General features: G+C 34.9%; 1 protein-coding gene across 3 annotated transcripts; it reads right to left on the bottom strand.

The window, feature by feature from the left end:
- Nucleotides 1-645: 645 nt before the first annotated feature.
- LOC141662901 (putative acyl-activating enzyme 19) lies at nt 646-23,344 on the bottom strand. 3 transcript variants are annotated; one of them, XM_074469248.1, is made up of 18 exons: nt 23,004-23,344; nt 22,128-22,622; nt 20,655-20,851; nt 19,229-19,432; nt 17,221-17,931; nt 10,029-10,287; nt 9,611-9,953; nt 8,789-8,864; nt 8,623-8,709; nt 7,225-7,268; nt 6,984-7,092; nt 6,520-6,579; nt 5,130-5,214; nt 4,706-4,770; nt 3,056-3,115; nt 2,578-2,622; nt 1,634-1,743; nt 646-1,556 (listed from the first exon to the last, which is right to left on the bottom strand). In XM_074469248.1, the coding sequence occupies exons 1-18, from the start codon at nt 23,251-23,253 to the stop codon at nt 1,322-1,324; spliced, it is 3,435 nt and encodes a 1,144-aa protein (XP_074325349.1). In that variant the 5' UTR covers nt 23,254-23,344; the 3' UTR covers nt 646-1,321. The 3 variants fall into 3 exon arrangements, with proteins under 3 accessions (XP_074325349.1, XP_074325348.1, XP_074325350.1); XM_074469247.1 differs by having other exon boundaries at nt 9,611-10,287; XM_074469249.1 differs by having other exon boundaries at nt 9,611-10,287; nt 19,355-19,432.
- Between the last annotated feature and the right edge of the window lie 511 nt (nt 23,345-23,855).

Here is a 23,855-nt window from a genome sequence, read left to right as displayed (position 1 = left end):
GTATGCCTGATAGTGATTCACAGAACCAGTTGGGCTGAAGTGAAATGCTCATCTGAAGCTTGATGAGCTGAATAAGATTCTCCATGGGAACTGCAATCCGGGAAACAAAAACCAACTTCAAATAGGCAAAATTTAGAATGGTACTAGAGAAAGATATTATATCAACATTTTAGACTAGTCGAAAGGTTGCTTCAACTGTTGGAACAGGTATCGACTATGCAAACAAGTGAAGATTGTGTGATCTACAGCACAAGTTATATTGCTAAAGGAAATACAAATGGATGAAGCCAAGGACATAATGCAACCTTAACCTCCTTATCTGTACACTATCTAGCAAAACTTAAGAGAACAAATTTAGAGAGGAGGTGGGTACATGCATGCATGCATAATCTTGAGTTCTATAGTTGTATTATGTATAACAGAAGCTCGTAACAGCATTCATTTGTGAGTTCAAATTCAAATACTTGAAAACTTGCACCTCTTGTAGGTTATGTTTATTTCCTAAATTTTATTACTAGCTCCTATCCTCTAAGAAACAAGTGGGTTTTAATCCATATATAATATTGAAAGAAACTGACGCACCATTTTCTACAATATAACTTCTGCACTTCAGTAGAACATATTCCATTCACATTCCCTTCCAGATTTATTCTCCAACCAAATAGAGCGTTAGTTAATCACTTCCATTATTTTTCAGCCTACTTCTGAAGAGTTGTTTCCATTCAACATACAAGGCATATCAAATATCTTCTCTTAAATTTGTACAAACTACAAACTATGTCAAAATTTAAGCACCAGCAACCAAATATTTCTCATTAATTTTTTTCATTCCATTCCATTCCATTTTCCCCAACCAAACACAACACTAGTGTCTGACCCCCAAGCCTCTGCCACATAACTGATCTGAAAGAAGTTTTTTATAAGATGCAAACTATATCAGTCTGAGAAAATATTGTTACCACATAACAAAATTCCGTGAAAAGTTGGATCATGGAGTGGCTGGGATACATAATAAACTGTTCCTTCGTATGCTTGCACGATCAACTCCGCTTTTTTGAATGATAATGTCTAGATGTGCCCTTGAGTTTTGGAATTGCAAATACTTACTTAACCGTGAGAACAGACTCTGGCAACTAAGAGTCTGACTGGAGGTTACAACCAGACCATGCAAAAACAATCTTCCACCAAGAAACTATGCACAAAAAGAATCTAACTAGTACGTCTACCTTGTGGACTTAATGCCTGTACACTATTGACACTGTCTTAGTAGGAGTGCAGTACACTCTAACAACTTATAATAGAGAGCCAGTGATCGTCAAGTTTAATTTTCTATCATATATGGCCCCTTAATCCCTATGCAGTGCACTGAATCATCCCTACACCCAACAAAAATCCTGCCACCAATCATCACAGGTGAAGAGAATACATCTCCTTGTAGATCCAGCCTCACAAAGTTTTGAACGACATATTTACATGGTTGGTCTGACTTCTCATCAGCTTCAAGCATGATTTTCAGTACATTTATACTCCCAGAACTACCACAGACACATATTAACCTGAAAATACAATGTTAAATATTAAGGAACATGTGCAAAGTTTCGAATATTCAGATCATTTAGAGCTATTCAGCTACCTCTCTGATAAATGTGAAGGATCAGATAATATTTGTATGTTCTCATCAACATAGGCTGATGATGTGATAGGATCCTTAATATCATGCTCCCAAAGCAATTTGCCGGTTCCCTATAAAGAAGTACAAAATCAATTAATAAACACGCGCGCTTTTGTTTTTTACTAATAGATATTTATGGCCAGTGTTACTATCATGGTCTAAGCAGATCTCATCGTAACATGTCATATTTGTAGGGCTGTCAAAAAAATCCCAAAAAACCGATATTCGTTCGAAATATCTATATACATATTAGAAAAAATCAAATATTATCTGTATTCGATAATTTTGGATACGAATATGGATATAGGTCCATCCGTATACAATAATATAGGAATCCGAAATTTATAAATATATATATATCAATAAATAGTAATTCTATATAATTTTTAAATAGTTGTAAAAATATTATAAACATATATAATAATATCAAATAAATTTTATATTTTAAAAATAGTAACATTATACTAAATAGATAAATAAAAATAATTTTTTGAAAAGAAACACAAAATAGGCGTAAATAATTTTAACTCTTAACTCAGTTAAAAAATTATTTTTAATATTTACCATTAATTTTGCATTTTTTTTTTAATTTTAACATTAAAATAAAAAAAATATTGATTGAAAATTGGATTCGGAAATTACTCATATGCGGATAGTATCCGTTTTTCCTTTAAATAATTTTGAATTCAGAAACCGATTCGAATTTGGATTTTCGGATACAGGCATATCCGTATCCAAAATATCGGTTTGACGGCCCTACATATTTGTCTCTCACAATTAAATTAGACCAAGTTGTTAGCTATGCAAGCTCTATTTATCGAGCATTAAAAACACTGGTTTAAAAATGTGAACCAGTACAAGACAAAGCTAGATCTGTTTTAGGAATAATAATACAAGAGATTTACCAGTTCAAATGAATAGATCCTTCCATTTCTTGAGCATATGAGCACCTGAAGAGATAAAAACTACTAAGATACAACAGATAAAGTTTTGACAGTTATGTCAATCCTCTTAATTAACTAGTTAATAATGCCAATAATATGTTATTATATACTGCAATTGTCATTATTTATATCAGACATTGGTGAACTCTTACCTAGGCTAACCATCAGTAAAGCACACCGAACAATATTGACTACGGGCTTTAGATGTACCCTTTCGGGTTTTTTTATTGGTACCTTGGTATAAAGTATGCTTTATACAAAACATTACACAAAACGTGGCATATTATACGCCTCATTCTGATTCTTGTATTGTTAGGCTCTTGAATGATATAATATACAATAACAGAAAATTAACATCTATTCGTGAAAAAACGCTAATAATTGGTATTGAAATCTCCAAATTACATAACTTGGTAACATTCTGTGAAGAAACGGTCACCTGAGAAGGTAGGACATCGGATGCGCAGGGTCCAGCAAAGATTGGTCCATCAGTTCTTGCCTGCAACAAAAACACGTAAAGAGTGGGAATTATACTACTCAAAATATCGAAGAAACAACCTAAAAGATAGGTCTTGAAGTTTACAATCTGGAAAAAGGGGATATTTTGAATATGTTTTTAAATTTTATATTTCCTTTGAAGTGGCAAGGGTAAGAAAATACAAGAAATCCAGGCCCAAACCATCCACCACATATACAATAATCCAGGCCCAAAAAGCCCAAACCGTCCAATACTCACATATACAAGGAAGGGTAAAACAGTGGAATGTTAATATAAAGAAACAATAACAAGGGAACATAGCTTTGGTGAGTGTTGGGCCTAGAAAGAGAATAAAAGTCGAGAGGAGCTAGGTAGGAGGCAGAGTATTATTATGTTAAGTTTATTTTTCTGTCATGTGAGAAACCCCCTCTCGAAATTGGGGACTATATTGAGTATTTGTGTTATATCATTCTGAGCCAATCAATATAATTTTTCCCTTTGTTTTTCTTTTAGTTTCATTCTCAAGCTGTGCATTATTGTGTTTTTTCGATGTTAAGATAAGATTAAGAAATATGAATACTTCCACCTAGAGCTGGCCAAATGGGCGGGTTTGAACCGCTCATTCGGGACCGGTTCGTACCGAAACCGTAAAAAATTCGGACCGAACCGGGCCGGTTCAAACCCGCACAGCTCGGTAATTCAGGTGAACCGAACACGAATACCAATTTTAGAACCCGGGACCGCACGAGCCCGCACGAGCCCGCACGAGCCGCACGACAAGCCAGCCCGCACAGCCCGAGCCGCACGGCCCGGTTCGTGAGAATATGACACTCGAGGTTTCACGCCCCTCTCTTATACTCCTCAATAAACACACTCATTTATCTCCATCACTACACACACATTTCACCTCAAACCAATTAATTACTCAACAATGGCTGCTTCTTTCATCACTCTTCCTTCTCTTCACTCTTCTTTCAATCACTCTCCTTCACTTTCTGTCACTGACCCTTTACTCAAACCCTCTTTTAAGAACACCCCTTTTACTCGGTTTTCTGTAAAACCCACCAAGATTTCGCCTTTTTCGCCTTTTAAGATTTCCTGTGATTCGAGCTCAGGCCACTCCTGGTATGTTTGATTTCTTGGTTTTTATGTGTTTTTTTGATGTGGGGTTTCAAGATTTTTGATTTTTTGATGGTTTTTGATTGTAGATTACACCCCTGAAGCTAAATTCTACAAGTCAACCCGCACGGCCCGGTTCGTGATTCAACCCGCACGGCCCGGTTCACGAATTCTTACGGTCCGGTTACGAATCCTGTAATCACGGTTCAAACCCGGCCCGAGCCCGATTCGTAATTCAGCGGTCCGGTTCAGTGTTCACTTACCGAGTGTTCAACCCGTGTGCGGCCCGGCCCGGCACGCACGGACCGCACACTTGGCCAGCTCTACTTCCACCAGAGTAGATACTAATGAAAAATAAAAGTCATGGACACTTCCACCACAAGCATACTTATGATATAAGCATTTAATACGAAGTACAGGAAAAGGCTTTTTTAAGAGATTTATAAGACTTTCAAATAAATTAGGGAAAACAATAATAGAATACAAATATACCTTCCAGATTATGGATCCATTCACATCCATTGCAATAACTTTCCCACTCACCAAGCTACAAATGACTGCAAAAGCATATCAGAAACGGAATAGTTTAATAAAGCACGTAAATGCCGTACTTATTTATACAGGGACACCTAACCATTTAGGCATATGACCCAAAAAATACACTCACATCAACTTCCCTCACTCCTGCAGAACATGCTTAAGATGTATCAACAAGCCAGAACCTAACATTTATAGACTATAGTTTGCAAGTACCAGGAATTAAGATGAAAATATCAATCTTTTACTATGCATATATAAGTTCGATAAATTTGATTTCAAAATATCGGTCAGTAAAAAAAATGTTTTGAGACAGAAATAATAAGAAAACGTGACCGGATGAACACGGTAGATGAGCATGAGAAATCACTATTGTTACCATTTCCATTGTTGCAATCAATGATGAGAGAGCCAAATATGGGTGCTCCTAAGTCTTGCAGCCACAATTTACTGAACTGATTATCCTGTGCAACATTTAGAACAACATTCAGAAATCACTAAATAAGAAAGTACATCCTAGTACAAACAGCAGTGCATATTTTCAGAAAAATTATAAGTAAAATTTTATTTTGCATTAAAAGACACACAAAGTCAAACAAAAAACAAGGAAACTGGTAGACACGGATAGGGGAGAGCACGGGTCGGATCGGTGCGGTTTTAGGGTAAAACCGAAACCGCATCTACTCGGTTTTTAAAACTGAAAACCGCAACCGCAACCGGCGGTTCGGTTTCGGTTTTAAAATTGTCGGATCGGTTAGAATCGGTTCGGTTTCTGTTAAAAAACCGCCTCAAATATAAATTAAAAAATAAATATGATTACTAAAATTTTAAGTATAAAAAGTATACTTGATTTAAAAAAAGAATAAAGTTTTTTATAATAGTTTACCGAAGTCTAAAAATAATCCGTGAGTAATATGCTCGGGAGGATTCCAAATCCTTGTTTTAACTTAAATAATATAATTTAAAATTATTTAGCTAATAAAATTATATAAAGAAATTCAAAAAATATTGCAAATCAAAAGATAAGAGACTTAGTAGTTAGTAGATGGTAACCTGCTTGATCAGAGGTGGTGCATAAAGCAGAAGCAAGGGGAAACACTATGATCACATAAAAGCAGTCATTCACCTAACTGTTGTAATAAACCTACAAGGTCCTAACCAAAATTTATCTGTATTTTTCTATATTAAAATTCATATAAATTACATAAATATATTTGTTTGTTTATTTATTTTAATAATCGGATCGGTTTCGGGTTTTCTCGGGTTCGGTTTTAACTTATAACCGAAACCGGACAATCGGTTTCGGGTTCGGTTTTTAACTTTCCGGTTTCGGTTTCGGTTCGAATTTAGACGGTTCGGTTTTTATCCGGTTTTTAACGGTGTCACACAGAACAAAGACATTTAAAGCCATTTATTGATTTCTTCTATTTTTCTGAATATGAAAAGAAGTCCATGCTTGAAAATATTTTAGTGACCTATCAAAGTGTATCTGATGTAGTATGGTAACAAAGATTATTTAAATCATGAATTAAATCATGTGCGCGATCACTATATTCCATATTACAAAAGACCTGTCGTGATTTCTAGAACAAGTATTTCTAAGCTTTCCATTCTCTAACTTTGAATTGCAAGAGATAATTATGGTACAAAAAAAATACATCATGTTCAACTTACCATTATCCTGATAAAAACAAAGGTCTGCTTCAAATGTTATTTGATATCACAGACACTAAAATTAATGCTCAAATAAATACTTGAAAAGTTTATACCTTTAAGGATATTGCTGTCATAAGACCACTAGTAGCAGCCACATAAAGTCTGCTATGCACCTGAAGTTCATATAAATATTGAGAACAGCCCTTGTCCAAATAAGTTGCTTAACATGATAACAAATATGCACTCGCCTTTTTCAGTTAATATCCAATAATCTTTTTGTTAAGTAAGAAGATGAATATTATTGACTGACAGGTCCACCAACAAAATTTTTACATTGACATTTGTAGTTCTTTAAACTCTAAAGAGATAGACTTTGCTCATTAGTGCTAAGAAGGTTGTGGCTTGAACCAGGATAAACTGGAAATTATCTATTGATAGTAACATTTCTTTTATTTAGCTGCATACCAGTGTGATTCTTAAACATATTCACTAAAATGTTACTCTTGTTTTTCGTATAATATATGCAAATATATTAATTTACACATGAGCAGAGTAAAAATAGAAAAGAACACCACACCTCATCGATTGCAGGTGACCCATATATGCTGCCACCGCAAAAAAGTTTGTAAACACAGCAATAGCCTCTATAGTCGAGGGCATAGATGTTGTGGTCATATGACCCACACCTGTGATTTTTGGTTTATTTAGAAAGTGGACAGGATGCTCAAAGAACTTGTATATGGCTGTATGATGTTGGTGCTGGTAGAAGCATTTATTCTGATAAAACAATATGGACAAAAGAGAAGAGAAGCCGTTACCAAACTAAATGTCTGCATTTGTCTTCTACTGGTTGGGATTTTACCTACAACATAAAAGACCACATTACATTTGCATTATCAGAAATAAAACAACAGTATGAAGACAGGTTGCAGACAGGTTGAGAGAGACTCAAATAAGCTATTACCCTCTAACTATCATCACATCCTTTGTTTTTCAATGGATAACAATCATACTAAGTATGCTTAGGGATAACTGTGTCAAAGTGATACGATAGACTATAACTGTGTTATTGTAGCAAGTATCCATCAACCATCTCTCAACACTATATCCAGTTTCCTTCTCTCTTGTGTTTATTATGTCTGTGTGAATTTTAACCCAAGAAGCATTAAATATCTCCTAACACCACAACAGAGTTCAGCACATCAACCCGAGTAATTGCTAGATAAATTATTTGAACACATAGAGACAGACAGTACCTGGTTACTTCAATACAAAAGAGAATGACTGCTTAGACTAACCTAATTAAGCAGAAACTAAGAACAACATAATATTATGATTTATGATTTTTAGAATTGAAGGCAGCATAGTTTATCATAAAACACATATCTTTTGTAACGGAATAAGATAATAAGATTAAATGATAAAATAAATAACATCCCTTTTCTTACTAAGATGTATTTCAGAGTTAGATGTTAGAGATGCTTGCTTTGGTCAGAAATGTAGCAGCAGGGATATTACAAAAGTAATTAAGTAAAAGTAATTTATGTAATTAGTATTATCGGAAAAATCCTCAGATGTAGAGAGTTGTGGAAATGTAGCTTAGATCAGGACTGTTAGGATTTATAGTTTATCTTATCACCTATCTTATCTTTTTTGGTTGAAGCCATCCTTTTGAGGTAAAGGGGCTTAGTTAATGAAAATAAATCATGGATTCAGTTAATCAGGACACTTAAAAGTCTCGTCAACAAAATAGGTTCTTCCAGGAAAGGCAAGAACATGACCAGGAAGTTATTTCTAGAAAATAGCCCTGTGACCGGATCCTTTCTCGGGGCCATAACATTGGACCACACTTGATTGGATATACAGGTCTATATTCAGACTGATAAAAAGCTAGTTGAAAAATAATTAACTAATTAAAACTTTACCAAGAACATGACGAAGGATTATCTTTTGGCCACTACAGTTTTACATAATATTTTGGCAATAGCTTATTATTCAAAAAACAACTTTTTAGGTAATCGATATCTGACTTTACTGACTTTTAAAGTGGAGAAAAATCCAACAAATAATGGTAGGTTAAAATAAGCCCATGCCCTGTCTCCATCTACCCCCACCCCCCACCTATCTCGTTCCATATTTCTCTCTTCTGTAAGAGATTATGACATGTAAAAATCCTTCAAAAAAGGATACAACAAAAAGAGAAATCTTATTCATACCTCGCCGCCTGTTCTAAAGATCCAAAGGAAGTTGCCATTCATGGAATCAAGAAAGTAGATATTCCCTTCGTAACATCCAACAACAACCTACCCAATGATATTCCTGATAAATATCTGGATTCGTTTCTGGTAGAGAGGAAGTACCACACAAATAGTAGAAAGAAACCTGATGAAAGTCATCGACAACTAATGCTGAGCATTCTATCCGTCCTTTTAGTTTCACCGTCCACTTGACAAAACCACTGAAACAATTTAAATAGTAACTGGAGATGCTGAGAAGAACCATGATGTTGTGCTTCACGCTTTTAGTTTTTAGCATAAATTGATGCATTAAAAAAAGTGCACATGCATAAAATCATAGGAAAAACACTTCAAGAAAATAAAGAACTCACACTACTGCGAGATTTACAATGATATACATATCAAATTATCCCCTTCTAAACAATATCTATGACTTTAACTATCCACATGGATCTCAATTCCTACTATAAAATAAATTAAGGCATTTTAACCATACTCAGTGGTCAGTCCACTTGGGAACTTCAGTAAATACTACCTTTTATCCTAAATTAGAGATACACTATTAATTTCAGACAAACGCAAAAGATATATTCGGTCTATTGTTGTAACAGGGAGAGTGTCATGCATGAACAAAAACCTTTAACCTACATACTTCATTCCAGTTTTTACGCCTAGGAGACAAAAATGATACCTAATCCTTTCAATGAAACACGGAGCTCTTTTTTGGGGAAAAGATTGCGAAAAAATTGAAGATAGTGAGTTCTAAAAGAGATGCTGTATATACTGCAACATGTCCATGCCAAGGTTCAGTAAGATACTTCCGTAGTCAGGTGATGCATGGCACAAGTAATTCAGTTTAATACCCTTCTGATTGCTCGAGGCTTATTAATTACGCAGTATGAGACTAAAGCAGATGTTTAAAATGTAAAATTGTTGAAACAATTACAGACTAATACATGGTAATCACCTTCTGCCATTGATACAAAGAAATTTGCAAGAGTGAGATCCAATATAAAGAAATATATCTTCCTCTCTAACTACAAGAAGCGGTGATGCATCCACGCAAGATTCAAGGTGAACTTTCCACAATTCTTGCAGGGAAGTAACTTTGTCCGCTAGATTTTCCTTCAGCCTTATTGGTTTACATAAACTGCGCCTCTCATATTCCTCACCATAAGTTGATGTATTTCCCCGACCAAATGAACATGACACCCGTACAGAGCTGGACATCCAAAGATCCAGATTTCTGGGGCTAACAGAACTTGGGTGAATACAGGAATCCATCTGAAAGCCATCAAGGGGAGGATTGTCTGTATTTTTATTGCAGTGGATCGTCAGTGACTTTTCAAGTAACTCACGTCTATCAAGATATAGTTGATCAGTACCAGCTGAAAGAAGTGTGTTCCTTTCTGGTACTAGCATATCTGCTTTTGCGTTGGCACCCACTATAGCATTGTTCTTGCAGAAAACTGCTTGTTCAGAGAGGGCCATATTGAGGTTCTTGACAGTTCGACATGTATATAGTAATCTCATATCAATTCCAATATTGTAAGCAGCATGAGCCGCAGAAATTGAATCACCTCCTATTGAAAAAAAATCGTCATCATCCGAAACTACTTCAACCATCAAAGCATTACAAAAGGCCTGCACAACAGAAAAGCATAAACGAAACATAGGCAAAATGTATCAAAAAAATATGGCAGTCTCATCATTAATGTGTAACAGTCTCATTTTTAAATGTGTATCCCGAGCTCTAAAATTGGCTGGTACATTCGAAGATTAGAGTTTTGTTAAATTTAGTAAAAAAAACTGTTATTTTTGACAGTTTTTTTCTACAAATGAGTGGTTTTAAAGCATAGCAAAGTCCTGTTATCCAACAGTGCATCTTGTCCATTGCAGTCATAGAATCGGTAATCTTACTGGAGTTGAAGCCTTACAGAATTTAGTCCATCCAGCACGTTTAGATGAGGTATCGAAGACTTGAAAGAATTACCACATGATTTTCTTATAACAATTGAAAAGCACCGGTTGTCAGGTTAACTACTAACGCGTCAAGGCTGCCTCTCCGAGCAAAGGGAAAATGATTGATCAATGTGAGGGAATAAGAAAATACACCAATTCACCCTAAAATTGGATTGAGTCTTTAAAAAAAATTCTTAATAACTTCAAACACAATGCAAGTCAATCACATTATAATAAGTAGACACTTGTCAGGAACTGACATTAAAACTAGCTAGTAGTAGACTAGAGCAGCAGCAGTAGTAAAGGGCATTAGAGTCATTTACTATTCTGGAGTTAGTTACATAGTTCAGGGTCTATAAATACCTGTACTGTTTTGTAATATACGTGAATTTTATGTAATTTAGATAATAATAATAATAATAATAATAATAATAATAATAATAATAATAATAATATATTAATAATAATAATAATAATAATAACAATAATAATAATATGGAAGAGAATTGAATAAGTGATTTAATATATTAGCTAATTAGAAGAGAAACAAAATTAATAGTAATTGACTATTATAATCTAATTCTAATAGTAGTAGGGTACTTAAATTATTATATAAGCTGGGGCTAATAAGAAAACCTAATTAAGTTTCGTTCAGAAAAGTAATTGCAGAGCGGCGGAGGGAGAAAAGTGGAACAGAGGGTGGTTTAGTTGGCGATTGTGGGTGTCTTTCAGTTGCTTATTTGTTTGTTCAAGAGTCACAGGTGTGCATTACTATCTTTTACCTATATTATATTGTATAGTTATGCATATTAAACGGTGTCATTGTAGGCCTTGTAAATCATTATATACATAAGATTTTACTATATTTTTGGTTCCATGAACTATAATGATTAATAATATCTATGTGAATTTTGTTATTACACGGTTGTAACATCGTTACATATATGTTTTATTCATGGGAGTCACTGGGTTGTTTATGGAGTCAAGATTTTAATAATTATAATTTGATAATTAATATTATATATATATTGGTGTATTGGATTAATCATTAAATTTTCGAATTTACGGTGATATTATTTTAAAGTCATATATTAGGGGGAGTAATTTTATTTTCTGTTATATTTTATATTTGTTTAAATATGATTTTTATCTATTTAATAATTATATATTTTGTATTTAAAATTTTAAGTTGTTAAAGGTTCTTTACTTTACTAAGGTACTGGGTTATAAATTTTAATATTTCATGAGGACCTGATCTCTTTTTCTTAACACAAATTGTTAGCTAGCAAGTATTAGCTAGTAGTCTGACCAGGGAAACTTAATAATTTTACATGCATGTTGTATTAAGAATTATTTTATTAACATCCATGCACTTGTCAGGTTTATACCTTAGACCAATCTAAGGTATGTAAATTGGTGTTATAAGGCCAAATCACGTTAGTTAATATATGAGTGATAAATCAGTGCATTAGTATACAAAAAGGATTTACTGGTCAGGATAAAAACCATTAGAATAGATTTTATATTTAAGCTAGTGTTTCAACTTATAATTAAATAAAATTAAGTTGCATAATAGATTTTAAAAGGGGAGAAATTAATTTAATTAATAAATGAATATAAAGAATGTATATTAACAGTAAATTGTATCTTTTGTATTTAGATCGCGGGCCGGGAATTTAGCGACTCATTTTCGGACTTTGTTAGTATTTTATTTACGATTGTCGAGGTAAGGATTTCTGTCCCCTTTTTATTCAGCGCTCCTCTTCTTAGAAATCTAATATCTCTGCTTTGTTGAATTTCATATTTTATTCGCTCCGTTAAAATTGTTTGGATATTTTGACTTTCGAAAATTGTTTTAAAATTTGATTTGAAAAATTATAAGTATTTGTTTATGCGATTTTCAAAATTATTTATGACGCCCTCAGTTTTGAAAATCTGAATTATTTGTCTCAAGTGATTTTAAATCTTGCGAGAATATTTTATTTGAATCCTTAGTGTGATTTAGGGTATACCGAGTCAACCAGCTGTAGGGGTACTACAGCCATGTCATTGCGGCACCAGTGACATGACACTTCCGTGACAGTGTGATTGGTCACGACATATCCTTCTGTTAGCTCTTGGGAGGAGTTTTTGCGCATTTGATATTTGTTCAGGATACGTGGGTGCACCCAGAGTTTGATTTGTGATTTGATTTATGGTGACGTTGTATATGCCGTACATGTTATTCATTCTGTTGCACACATTAGGTAACCTATGATGTGTGTATTTGTATTTGTTCTGATCTCGGTATGAAATATCCTAACCCCTCGTTGTTTCAGCCTTACTTATTTTTAAAATTGTTGTTTTATTATAAATTGCTGATTATTTATTTCTAATCTCTTGTTCTATAAATTGTATTCCAAATCTGTACTGGGCGTTTGGCTCATGCCGTATTCTTTTTCTGGCAGGTGCTTAGGGGGATCTAGGACTGTGCGATGGAGAGCTACCCTAATTATTGTTTAGGATTTCAGACTTTATCAGTATCTAGATTTAATTATTTATTTAGAGATTTCAACATTTATATTATTGGTTTAGACAGTTTGGAGATTTAATATTATTTTGGAGATTTTAGATCGTTTAATTATTGTTTAGATATATGTGAGTGCTCCGTTTGCAGGTTTATGGATTTTAAGTAATATCTCATTTTATTATTAAAAAGGGGGTGTTACATGTTTGTATTTTCAGAGGATGATTTAAATATATAGAAAATGGCATTTGCCACCAAATCTCTCTCTCTCTATAACTAATTCTTACTTTCTCTCTCTAGGGTTTCTAAACCCATTCTATCTCTAATCTCTCTAAAAATCTGTCTTTTCTCTCAAGTTTCTCTCTGATCTCTACTAATCTCTCTGATTCTATCTCTATATCCATGTTTCTCAGCTAAAGTTTATCCTACTTAAATCAACAGAAAACACCGAAAACAATATAAAATTCACTAAACTCAAAGTCAGAAACCCTAGTTCCTGACAAATTGGTATCAGAGCCATAAAAAACGATCAGCTACTGTTTCACCAGTCCTGTGCTATCAAAAACGAGTCCAATCATGTATCAAGTGTTGCAATCCATCCAGTTTACACAGAGTTATGTTCATCACAGTTCAGGTACTCTGTTTCTCAATTGTTCTTCAGAGATCGGTAGTGATTGAGGTTGTATCTGCTGGTTTGTCTTCAGTATAGACTCGTTTTTAGTAATAGATAGTGTATGAGTGTTGAAAAAGCTAGAAAACAACAAAAAATAGTTAAATGGTGTTGTTTTGTGGATTCACTAAGTCAACTCAGTACCGGAGTTTGCTATTTTCAGTTGTTTTGTGTCAAAATTGTGGTGGATCTATGTTTTATTGTTGAAGGAAGCTTGTTCTGTGTAGTAGCTGTGTTTGTGTTTGTATCAGTTGAGTAGTAAGGATTTGAAGCAAGGCGCACATCCGATGTTCGATATAACGTCTCGGAGATTCTTTGTTAAAGTTTGTTGGTTGTTTCATCTCGTCTTCAGTTCAGTTAGCTATTGTGTTTGTTATATTGAGAAAAATACAAATGAACTAGTAGATCTACTCAGTTTTACTATTGGTAGTAGTGTATTTTCTGTTCCGAAAGTAGTAGAGACTGTGGTGTGATCATTTTTAGTAGACTTGTTGTGTCGGATTGTGTTGACATTGGTATTGGCAGCACTTTGTTGTCTGAAGTGAAGTGTGTTGCTGATTGGAAGAATTGATTGTTGAGTTGTGTTGAATTGAGGTGAAATTTTGGTAGATCTGTGCTGGTGTTGCTGGAGTGGGGCTGTTGTGTGCAGTCGCATTAATTGTAAGTCCTTGTAAGGAATATCAATGGAGAATAAAGGTACTAGAGAGTTCACTAAGAGTGTGCAGGAGTTCCACAAACAGTTTCAGTATTATATGGACAGATCTAATAGAAGATTGCAAGTTCTAGAATATTTGATTGAGGTAGTTGCTATGAACATGGAGATTTTAAAGAAGTTACAGAATCATAAGAAAACAAAGGTTGTGAATCCTTTTGCAAGTAGAGAGCCTTCAGATAAACACTCAAAGGATCATCTGCATCATATGAAGCTTCAGTTTCCCAAATTTAATGAAGGATTAGTAGTCCTTGGATCTGTTGGCACAAAAAGTAAGGAAACTTATACAGTGAAGCCTGTATATGATAAGGAACCACGAAAGAGCCACAAGTGTTGGCTAGATCAACCTTACACACAATCCAAAGCATGTGCAGATCCTAATGAAATGGCGAAGAGGAGGAACCAGCCAAGGAGCTCTGCTGGTAGTTCAGTTAGCACCAGAACTGGGGATTCTCTCAAGTTTGGGAAAGTAACAGACCTACAAGGTACCAGCCAGACATATGAAGCAAGAGAAGTTAATAAACTTTTTAAAAAGAAGCATGAAGGCATGCTTACTGCTGGGTTTTGCCCTTATTATATTGACAAAGAAGGGCCTACACATGAGTGTAAACAGCAAGGTCAGTTTGTGATGACTCAAAAGGCAGAGATGTCTTCTCTTGAAGAGTCCTATACAGATGAAAAGTCTAAAATCACTTCTACAATCTCAGAAAATCAGACTGTGCATTCAGTGCCTCATTTGGAGTTAAATCCTCCTAAGTTTCAAGGAAAAGGAGTATTTAATTCACTACAGGAATGTGAGAACCATTGGTAGGATGATCCTGTCTATGATGATGCACCTGTCTACGATGATTCAGAGAAAGGCCATGATGTTGGCTTGAGAATGAATATATCTGAACAGCCCTAGGAGGAAACAACTTTTACTCATCTAACCTCCTACAATCTGAGTTTTGTACAAGTAAAAGAGGTGAGGAGAAACAAGGTGATGTGGCAGGAGAATCTTCAATTATCCTTACCGCCAGGAGGGAATCGAGTGAGGATGTTCCTTGTAGAGATGGTCCTACAACTCCCACTTATGTTGGTTCGGAAAAGAATTCGAGTTATCTTGATAAGCAAAATTTTGAAGGCAATTCCACTGGTCCCAAGTTGTTTGACAAAAATACTAAAAGAAAAACAATCTTAGTTGCTGAAAATGAGATTGCAGATGAGCTAAATACCTCAATTAATCTGATGGAGGTGAGTGAAGTGGAGAGTGCCCCTGAAGAAGTATTCTCAATTATTTCTTTCAGCATAAGAAAGAGTGCTACTAATTCTCATTGCTTGCGTAAGAAGACTAGCAATTTCAGTAAGACAAATTGGCTTGTCTTTGATCCTGGTGGTCAGATGCATAAACCACCACTGCAATTCAAGGGGTTCTGCACCACTACGATTACTAAGCTACCTAATAAAGGAGTTCAATGGTTATCTCAATTAGGTGAACTCCGCTCCAATTATGGAACGCAACCCATGCAGTTTGAATGGCATGGTAAGAATTTAAATCTCACATCTGATTCAATCTTGGATCTTGTGGGAAGCTGTCACCATTTGACCAATGTTATACCAAGGTGGATAGAACACATCTGTGGTAGTTATGAAGTGTACGAGAAGCAAGATGCCATTGAAGAAGTATTTTCAATTATCACTACCAACAGGGGAAACAGTGTTGGGGCTTTTGAAAAGTTTCTAACAGCTAAAAACTCTAGAAATTTCAAGAAAAATGTGCATTTCTTTGATTCAGGTGGTCTTATGCTAAATGATCATTCAAAAAGAGTCACAAAATTGTTGAAGAAATCACCAAATCATGCGATTGACCAAGTTGTAATGAATACACAATATAATGATTTTATGAGGGCTGCGGAGATGGCAAGAGCTTATAGGTGCACTGTGCCGAGACAAAACAGTCCAAGTAAGGTCAGGAGAATTGAAGTCCAGGAAGGCTGGAGAAGAAAGTATGCAATAACCATCTTTGATTCAGTTGGAAGGAAGTTGTCTGGTGAAGATCAACCATGAGGACATGGTTATATTTTGAAGGAGGGAGATATGTCAGGAATTGACATTAAAACTAGCTAGTAGTAGACTAGAGCAGCAGCAGTAGTAGTAAAGGGCTTTAGAGTCATTTACTATTCTGGAGTTGGTTACATAGCTCAGGGTCTATAAATACCTGTACTGTTTGTATTTTCAGAGGATGATTTGAATATATGGAAAATGGCATTTGCCACCAAATCTCTTTCTCTCTCTATAACTGATTCTTACTTTCTCTCTCTAGGGTTTCTAAACCCATTCTATCTCTAATCTCTCTAAAACTCTCTCTTTTCTCTAAAGTTTCTCTCTGATCTCTACCTAATCTCTCTGATTCTATCTCTATGTCCCTGTTTCTCAGCTTACTTTAGCTGTTATCCTACTTAAATCAACAGAAAACACTGAAAACAACATAAAATTCACTAAACTCAAAGTCAAAAACCCTAGTTCCTGACAACACTGCCATATGGATTGTACAGAATCGTGTGTGTGCATGTGAAACAATTAACATAAAAGTTGTTTGCCCACTTCTCTACCAACATAAACAACTTGATTATAAGGAAGAGACGCAATTCATTAGTGATGACAAAGTAATTTACTTATATACACAAAATATATTAGGACAATAATATGCAGCTGGGGTAAATAACATTCAGTGAGCAAAGAAAGAACCTTTTTAATAACATGCAACAGATCGCTACTTTGACTGCCTTCTACCTCATTGAATATGGGTGTTGCACAAGACCTTGCCAACAATGTGTAGTCCACCTTCCCCGTGGAAGACGTAGGAAGTGACTTTAGACAGAAAATTTTGCTAGGAATCATTACCAGTGGAACTTTTTTTACCATCCAATTTCTTAAAGAACTAGAAACTTGAAAGTGCCCATCATTGTCTTCAGTTACTATATAAGCCTCTAAAAGTGGGCCTTCTCCGCTAGGTTCTCGTAAGATAACAGCAGCATCAATCACACTACAATGTTCTCTCAGTATATTTTCAATCTCTTCGAGGGAAATACGCTGGCCATTAACCTTCACTAGGCGGTCTTTTCTCCCAATGAAGACCAAGTCACCACTTTTAAGCCTTCTTGCAAAGTCGCCAGTTTTATATAAGTACCTACTTCCTGAACCAACATTTGAAAGGCCAAAACATGATTCGTCGCGCACTTTTACATATTCCAGCGAGTTCATAGATGAATCACCCATGTATCCACAAGCAATACAGACTCCACTAACATATATTTCTCCTTCACTGGATATATCTTCGCCAACGAGATATACATCACATCCCGAAATGGGTATACCAATTGGAACTGTACTTACTTCTTCATTTTGTCGAATAGCTGGCAGCCTTTGGCAATCAAAATAAGTACAATCACCAGTCACCTTCATTGTATACTTTTTGTCAGATACATAAATTGAACAAATTTAATTACCAAAAGCACATGTATGAACAGAAAGAAACAGTTTACTGACGAAGAGATGATCCATATTAAATGGGAACTATCGAGGTCCTAATCTGTAAAACACACGTGTACTCTTTGGATACAGCACATATCATAGCATAGCATACAGGAATTCAAACACTCCAGTTCTTCATGTTGAGCAAAATAATATTGTTTACATGGACAACAAAGAACAGCCAAGTCTGCTATGAATCTATGCTTAATATGTGGGCTGGAGAATTTATATAAAAATGAAACCAGAATACAATGGTCAAAACAGCATAAAATCATATGGGAAAAAATCAGACAATTTTCACCCTAAATCTGTTCCTGCAGCTAAAAACTTGAAAACGAATTATATGGTTTGCTGGAAACTTGCGAGTAAAGTTAACTTTAAAACAAACTGTTCTGTTCAGAAAAAGGTATCAACTCCTTATTAGTAGTATTCTTATTCTTAACTAAAAGTCTAAAACACCAATGTCCTGTAATTTTAGAACAAAAAACCATCACCATTTCAACGCTTTAAACTAGTATCTCACTATACAAAATGAACTTCAGTTTGTGATTTATTGATTCCTTACAGATCTCTATGACCTATACATAATATTAAGATTTCCAGTGAAAGATTTTGATCATATATTGAATTTTTTTAGTAATGCTCAAGGGTAATAACTGGTATATATCAATATTAATGCTTCTTATATGACTGTTAGCTGTACTGGCATGGCTTTTACCCATTTCATACTCATACTCCATATTCCAAATTAATCATCCTTTTCTTCACTTCATTACAATCTTTTTCTGTCTTTCTGATCCTTCTAATAATATTCCACAACCTCTTGTCCATTCTTATGATCTTGGTCACTGGTCATTTTCTACGGATACATTCTCCTGATGCTGATATTTAATGAACATATGAATTTACTAAGTTTCAAATTTAACAGTTTCAATTTTTCAGAAATTTAATATATAAAACAAGATTGTTTTTCTATTCAATATCATGCAAATCACATCCAATATCTTTTTTTAAGAAGTTGGAAGACGTACTAGGTTTTACCCTAAACAAAACTCTTGGTGTAATTAAAGAGTATAATATTATCATCCTCATATAACCTAATCATGCCATTAAATGGGGCAACAAAGCATTTAAATCTTACAAGACAAATAAAATAACAGGATATGAAATTTAAATTCATAACGCAACTTCCAAATGATTGATGTAAATTCCCAGTTCTCACCTCTGTGCTCCCATACAAGTTCAAGATTGTAGTCTTGGGTAATAATTCAGATATTTTATTCCATAAGGACAGGTGAAAGATTTCCCCACTTAACACTAACAATTTCAAGGAATCCTGAATGCTTACAATACGAGGTCTTTGCAGTGTGGGAAGTATTATCCTCATTAAAGATGGAACAGCAACGAGCCTTGCAATGGAGTAACACTGTACAAAAAGGAAACTAACTATTAGACAACATTAAACCCTTCAGGGATAACTCCTAAGTCCTAACTGATTAGCTACGGATATACGTAAAACGATAAATAATGTCACATTTTTCTGAACACCAAATATTGATTAATATAGAAAGCATGCATTGTATGGGCTCTCTGCAAACTGACCCTAGATCTTTTCCGGTACATCAGATTTCTACAAACTTAACTGATGCTCAAGTACTGTGGCAGAAGTTTGACAAGAACTGCATCCTAGGTAGAGCTGTAATTCGAGTCGGGCGGCTCGCGAGCTCGCCCGGCTCGAACTCGTTTAGGTGGGCTCGACTCGGCTCGTTTAATCGGGCAGAGGTTTCGGCTCGTTTAATTACTCGAGCCAGCTCGGCTCGACTCGTGAAATTAAACGAACCGAGTTCGGGTAGAGATTTAGGCTCGATTAAGTGTAAAATTATACGAGCCGGCTCGCCCGACTCATTAAAACCGGCTCGTTTAGCTAAACGAGCCGGCTCGACTCGACTCGTGAAATTAAACGAGTCGAGTTCGGGCAGAGGTTTAACTAAACGAGCCGGCTCGGCTCGACTCGTTTAATCGCGGCTCGAATTACGCCCGGCTCGAAACTCGGCTCGCACGGCCCGAATTACAGCCCTAATCCTAGGTATACTGTTGACACCTAAATTATAGATTGTCTGGAAGACTGGCATTCTGTTAGTGCACCAGACATCTAGATGCACTATTCTTTACATATTTATTGACATCCCACTTTTGCATAAAAGGATATGAGTAGCTTTTTTAATTTTATTAATTTATCAAGATTAACTATAACTTAAGTACTTACTCTTATTCCAAGGGACTCGCTAGTTCTCAAATAGCACATGAATTATTCACTTTACACCTGTTAATGAATGTTTTCTTCACTGTACATGGATATACAGGAATTCTATAAACTATATCCACTAGCGATTTCAAAGTTTTACTCTCAAGCTTGTTTTCCAGACGTTTAATAGCAATTGACGCTAACATATAGTGACATCCACCAAAGCATGGTGACCTAAATCTCTTTTGCTCCTTTTCTTTTCCACAAGCCTCCTCAAATTCCTTCACAGTTAGTTTAGCTAGAACTTTGTATCCTCTTTGAAGAGGATAAATTTTAATCAACCTTTAAAAACAACTTCATTCAGTCATGTAGGTTTTTGTGTTCAGATTTCTTGCTCATTTACCTTCAAGTAATTGACAACCAATAATGGATTGTTTTTTAGCTCTTCAAAAGGAGGTATAACCAATGTACAACCTGTCAGTAGAGGTGCGAGAAATTCTTGGAGATGATCAATAAAGCTTATTGATGTTTTAAACAGAAGAAGTTCATCTCCATATAATGGATACAATCCTTGCATCCATAACAAGCGATTCAGAAGCCCTGAGATCCACAAGACACTTGCATTAAAAACTATACTAATACTTGGAAGCAACAAAAACTGATTTCCAATTAAAGTACAATGAAGTTATTAACATAATTACTTGCTATGACATGCTCGTACAATTGATTGCAGGTGCTTCTCAAGAAGAAAAGAAAAATAATATATATATATATATAAACAATATTGTACAGAAGAGTAACGTAACCGCTGAGCCATGATATATTGTAATTTCGAAGGATGGACAGAAACTGTACATAACCTCAAGCATGATTTAGCAAATTAGCATGTTTATATCAAGTTTCCATTTTTTCCCTTGTAATAAAAGTCATGGAGAAATATATAGCCGAAAGCAGGGATGGAGGCACATGGTAGCTAGGGTACGCAATGGACAGTGTACCTTGAAATTTGAAAATATAATATTTATATGTACAAGAAGCTTACTAACTTCCATTCATAGTTGGACTTTAGTGCAATGTTAATGTATTCTACAACATGGGATGAGTTCATATCCCACTCGCAAAAGCACATATGTGCCCCCACAAACACACAGAAAAACACATAGCATGCTCTAAAATATTAGATATATGCATTATGTAAATACAGTTGAGGTCACTGAATTGGTCCAAGGCACTTTCCTTTATCAGCTATATTTTATAGAGTATCATGGGAACCCTAGAAGAATTTCCTGCCTACTGTACAGTGCTGCAGAAGAAGTTCCTGCCTCCGAAACTGGCTGCAGGGAGAATATTTGCCTTTGGTTTATTGTAATGTCCCCTTACACATCTGGCATACTTTGTCTAGTACAAATTGTAAAGACAATTATTGACTTTATAATCTTTTCCAGATAAAGTTTCAATTGATTTTCTTATTTAAGAACCAGAGAAAGAGATAAAACCAACTCCGTTTACTACCATACTTGGAAAAAGAGATGAGGTACTACAAACCCTAACTTTCGAGGTTGAATATTCACAATCAAATGGTGACACCAAAGGTAAAACCTTATACTCCTTCCATCCCATAATTTTTGGCTTCTTTGACTTTTAGTGTTTAAACTGACCAAAGATTTGACTACAAATTACATGTATAATATCGTTAAGAACAATCATAAAAGTTATACCATTCGAAAGTATATCTAACGTACTTTATGATTTTTTTTTTTAGATTTTCAAAATTACAAGAGAACTACATGTAACTTGTAGTTAAAGTTTGGTCAATTTGACCACAAAAAAGTCAAATAAGCCGGAAATTAAGGGACAGAGGGAGTATTTGGCTTACCAAGTTCTGTGCCACAGACCCCTTTAGGCTTTCCAGTTGATCCTGAAGTGTGCATTACGTAACAGAATTGTTGCAATCGTTCATTTTCACAAGGATAGGGAACATTTGATGAACCAAAATGATGAGGAAGGTTGTCTTTCATGGATACGTATAAAAAAGGACAGCTGATGTATTCAACAAGCTCACGTGCTTTGTCAGGCTGGTGGGGACGTTTCCTATCTGCTGAATAGGCACGTCCGATGACAAGATCAACTTTGGATGAAGAAACAACCATTGATATCTTTTCATCTGGCCAGGAAGGATCTATAGGCATGAAAGCCTCCCCACACTGCATGACAGAAAGCACCGCAATAATATACTCCACAGAGGGCACCATATGTATTCCAAGTATTCTTGGAGTGTAAGTATTGTGCTGAACAGAACATTGCACAGTTGAAGAGCCATTATCCAGAGAAACAGATATGCGATCAGTAAATGACTTGTTACCATGGTTACCTGCAGCAAAGAATATATTTATGTAGCTGAACTCATAAGATGCAAGTGTAAAGCATAAGACTTAACAATAATGACTCCAGTTAATTGACTTTGTTCTTTAACAATTATTGTGCAAATATCCATATGTTTCAAGATAATATTCCCTTGTTTCGGGAAAAAGAAGTCTCGTGTTAAAGCTTGTTTAATTTGAAATTAAAAAATGTTTGCAAACTGTAAAAGGGAAAACAAAGGGACTATGAAACAACACAACATCTTCAAATTTACCTAGTGTAGGGGTACTACAAACATTAGAATTTAGGAAGAAAATAGAATTACGATCATCAACCACACACAAATCGAATTCGAATTAGAATTTAACAAGTAAATAGAAATCAAATTTACCAAGTGTAGGGGTAAAAAGGGGAGGATCATGAGCACCAGAAAGCACGTTTCGAATACGACAAGTCAAATAGTGGACAGCAGAAACAATCTCCGCAAACGTGAAGCATTCATCAGCCAGAAATTGATGGAGGTGAGCGTGAATGACGGCGATTTTGTTAGGGCTTTTGGAAGCAGAGTTGTAAAAGTTGTGAAGAATGCAACACTTAGAGAGGCCTTTGGGTTTTGCTTTGGTGTTGTCGTTTCCACTCATCTTTTTCGACTACACGGCGGGGGGATTTTACGTTTACTCCAACGGGATTTTACGTTTACTCCAACACTACTTGCTACATATACCTCCTCTCACTAATAGCTCTATTGTAATCAAAATTTAAGATCTCAATTTGGACTAGTTTTAATAATAAATAATCTTTATATTATAATATTTTATATATCTTTTTTCAAATTTATCTTTTATTAATTTTTCTCCATTTTAAAATAAAAATACTTGAAGTTTATATATATACACACACATACGTGTATATATATGCCTTTACTCCGTGAAAAACCATCTTATATGGAGAACCGTGGAGAACTATTATTTTTATCATAGAATTTCATCATAAATTGTAATTTTTTATTTTAAAAAATATAAAATTCGATGTTAATCTATAATATAAATATAATAAAAAAATTAAAAATAAAAATTTGATAAAATTACTTGATTTTAAATTTGATTCTACAGTAGAATAATTTGATTCTACTGTGATTCTGCTATAGAACCAATTTAAACTTTTTCAATAATTTTTTAAATAAAAAAATTGTGTAACTTCGATTTTTAACTTGATAATTAAAAATTTTAACTATTTATGATGA

The sequence above is a fragment of the Apium graveolens genome, chromosome 1, assembly GCF_009905375.1.
Source record: "Apium graveolens cultivar Ventura chromosome 1, ASM990537v1, whole genome shotgun sequence".
NCBI classification, from domain to species: Eukaryota; Viridiplantae; Streptophyta; class Magnoliopsida; order Apiales; family Apiaceae; genus Apium; species Apium graveolens.
The sequence above is the reverse complement of the archived record's forward strand: the minus strand, read 5'-3'. Positions and strand labels throughout refer to the sequence as shown.

What these genes read in the sequence shown, in the direction of transcription:
- LOC141662901 (XM_074469247.1), bottom strand. Translation starts at nt 23,253, where the DNA reads ATGAGTGGAAACGACAACACCAAAGCAAAACCCAAAGGCCTCTCTAAG. An exon ending in TTGTCGATGACTTTCATCAG is followed by an intron (nt 8,710 to 8,788) that starts GTTTCTTTCTAC and finishes ATCATTGGGTAG; the next exon opens with GTTGTTGTTGGATGTTACGA. An exon ending in AAATGCAGACATTTAGTTTG is followed by an intron (nt 7,093 to 7,224) that starts GTAACGGCTTCT and finishes CAAAAATCACAG; the next exon opens with GTGTGGGTCATATGACCACA.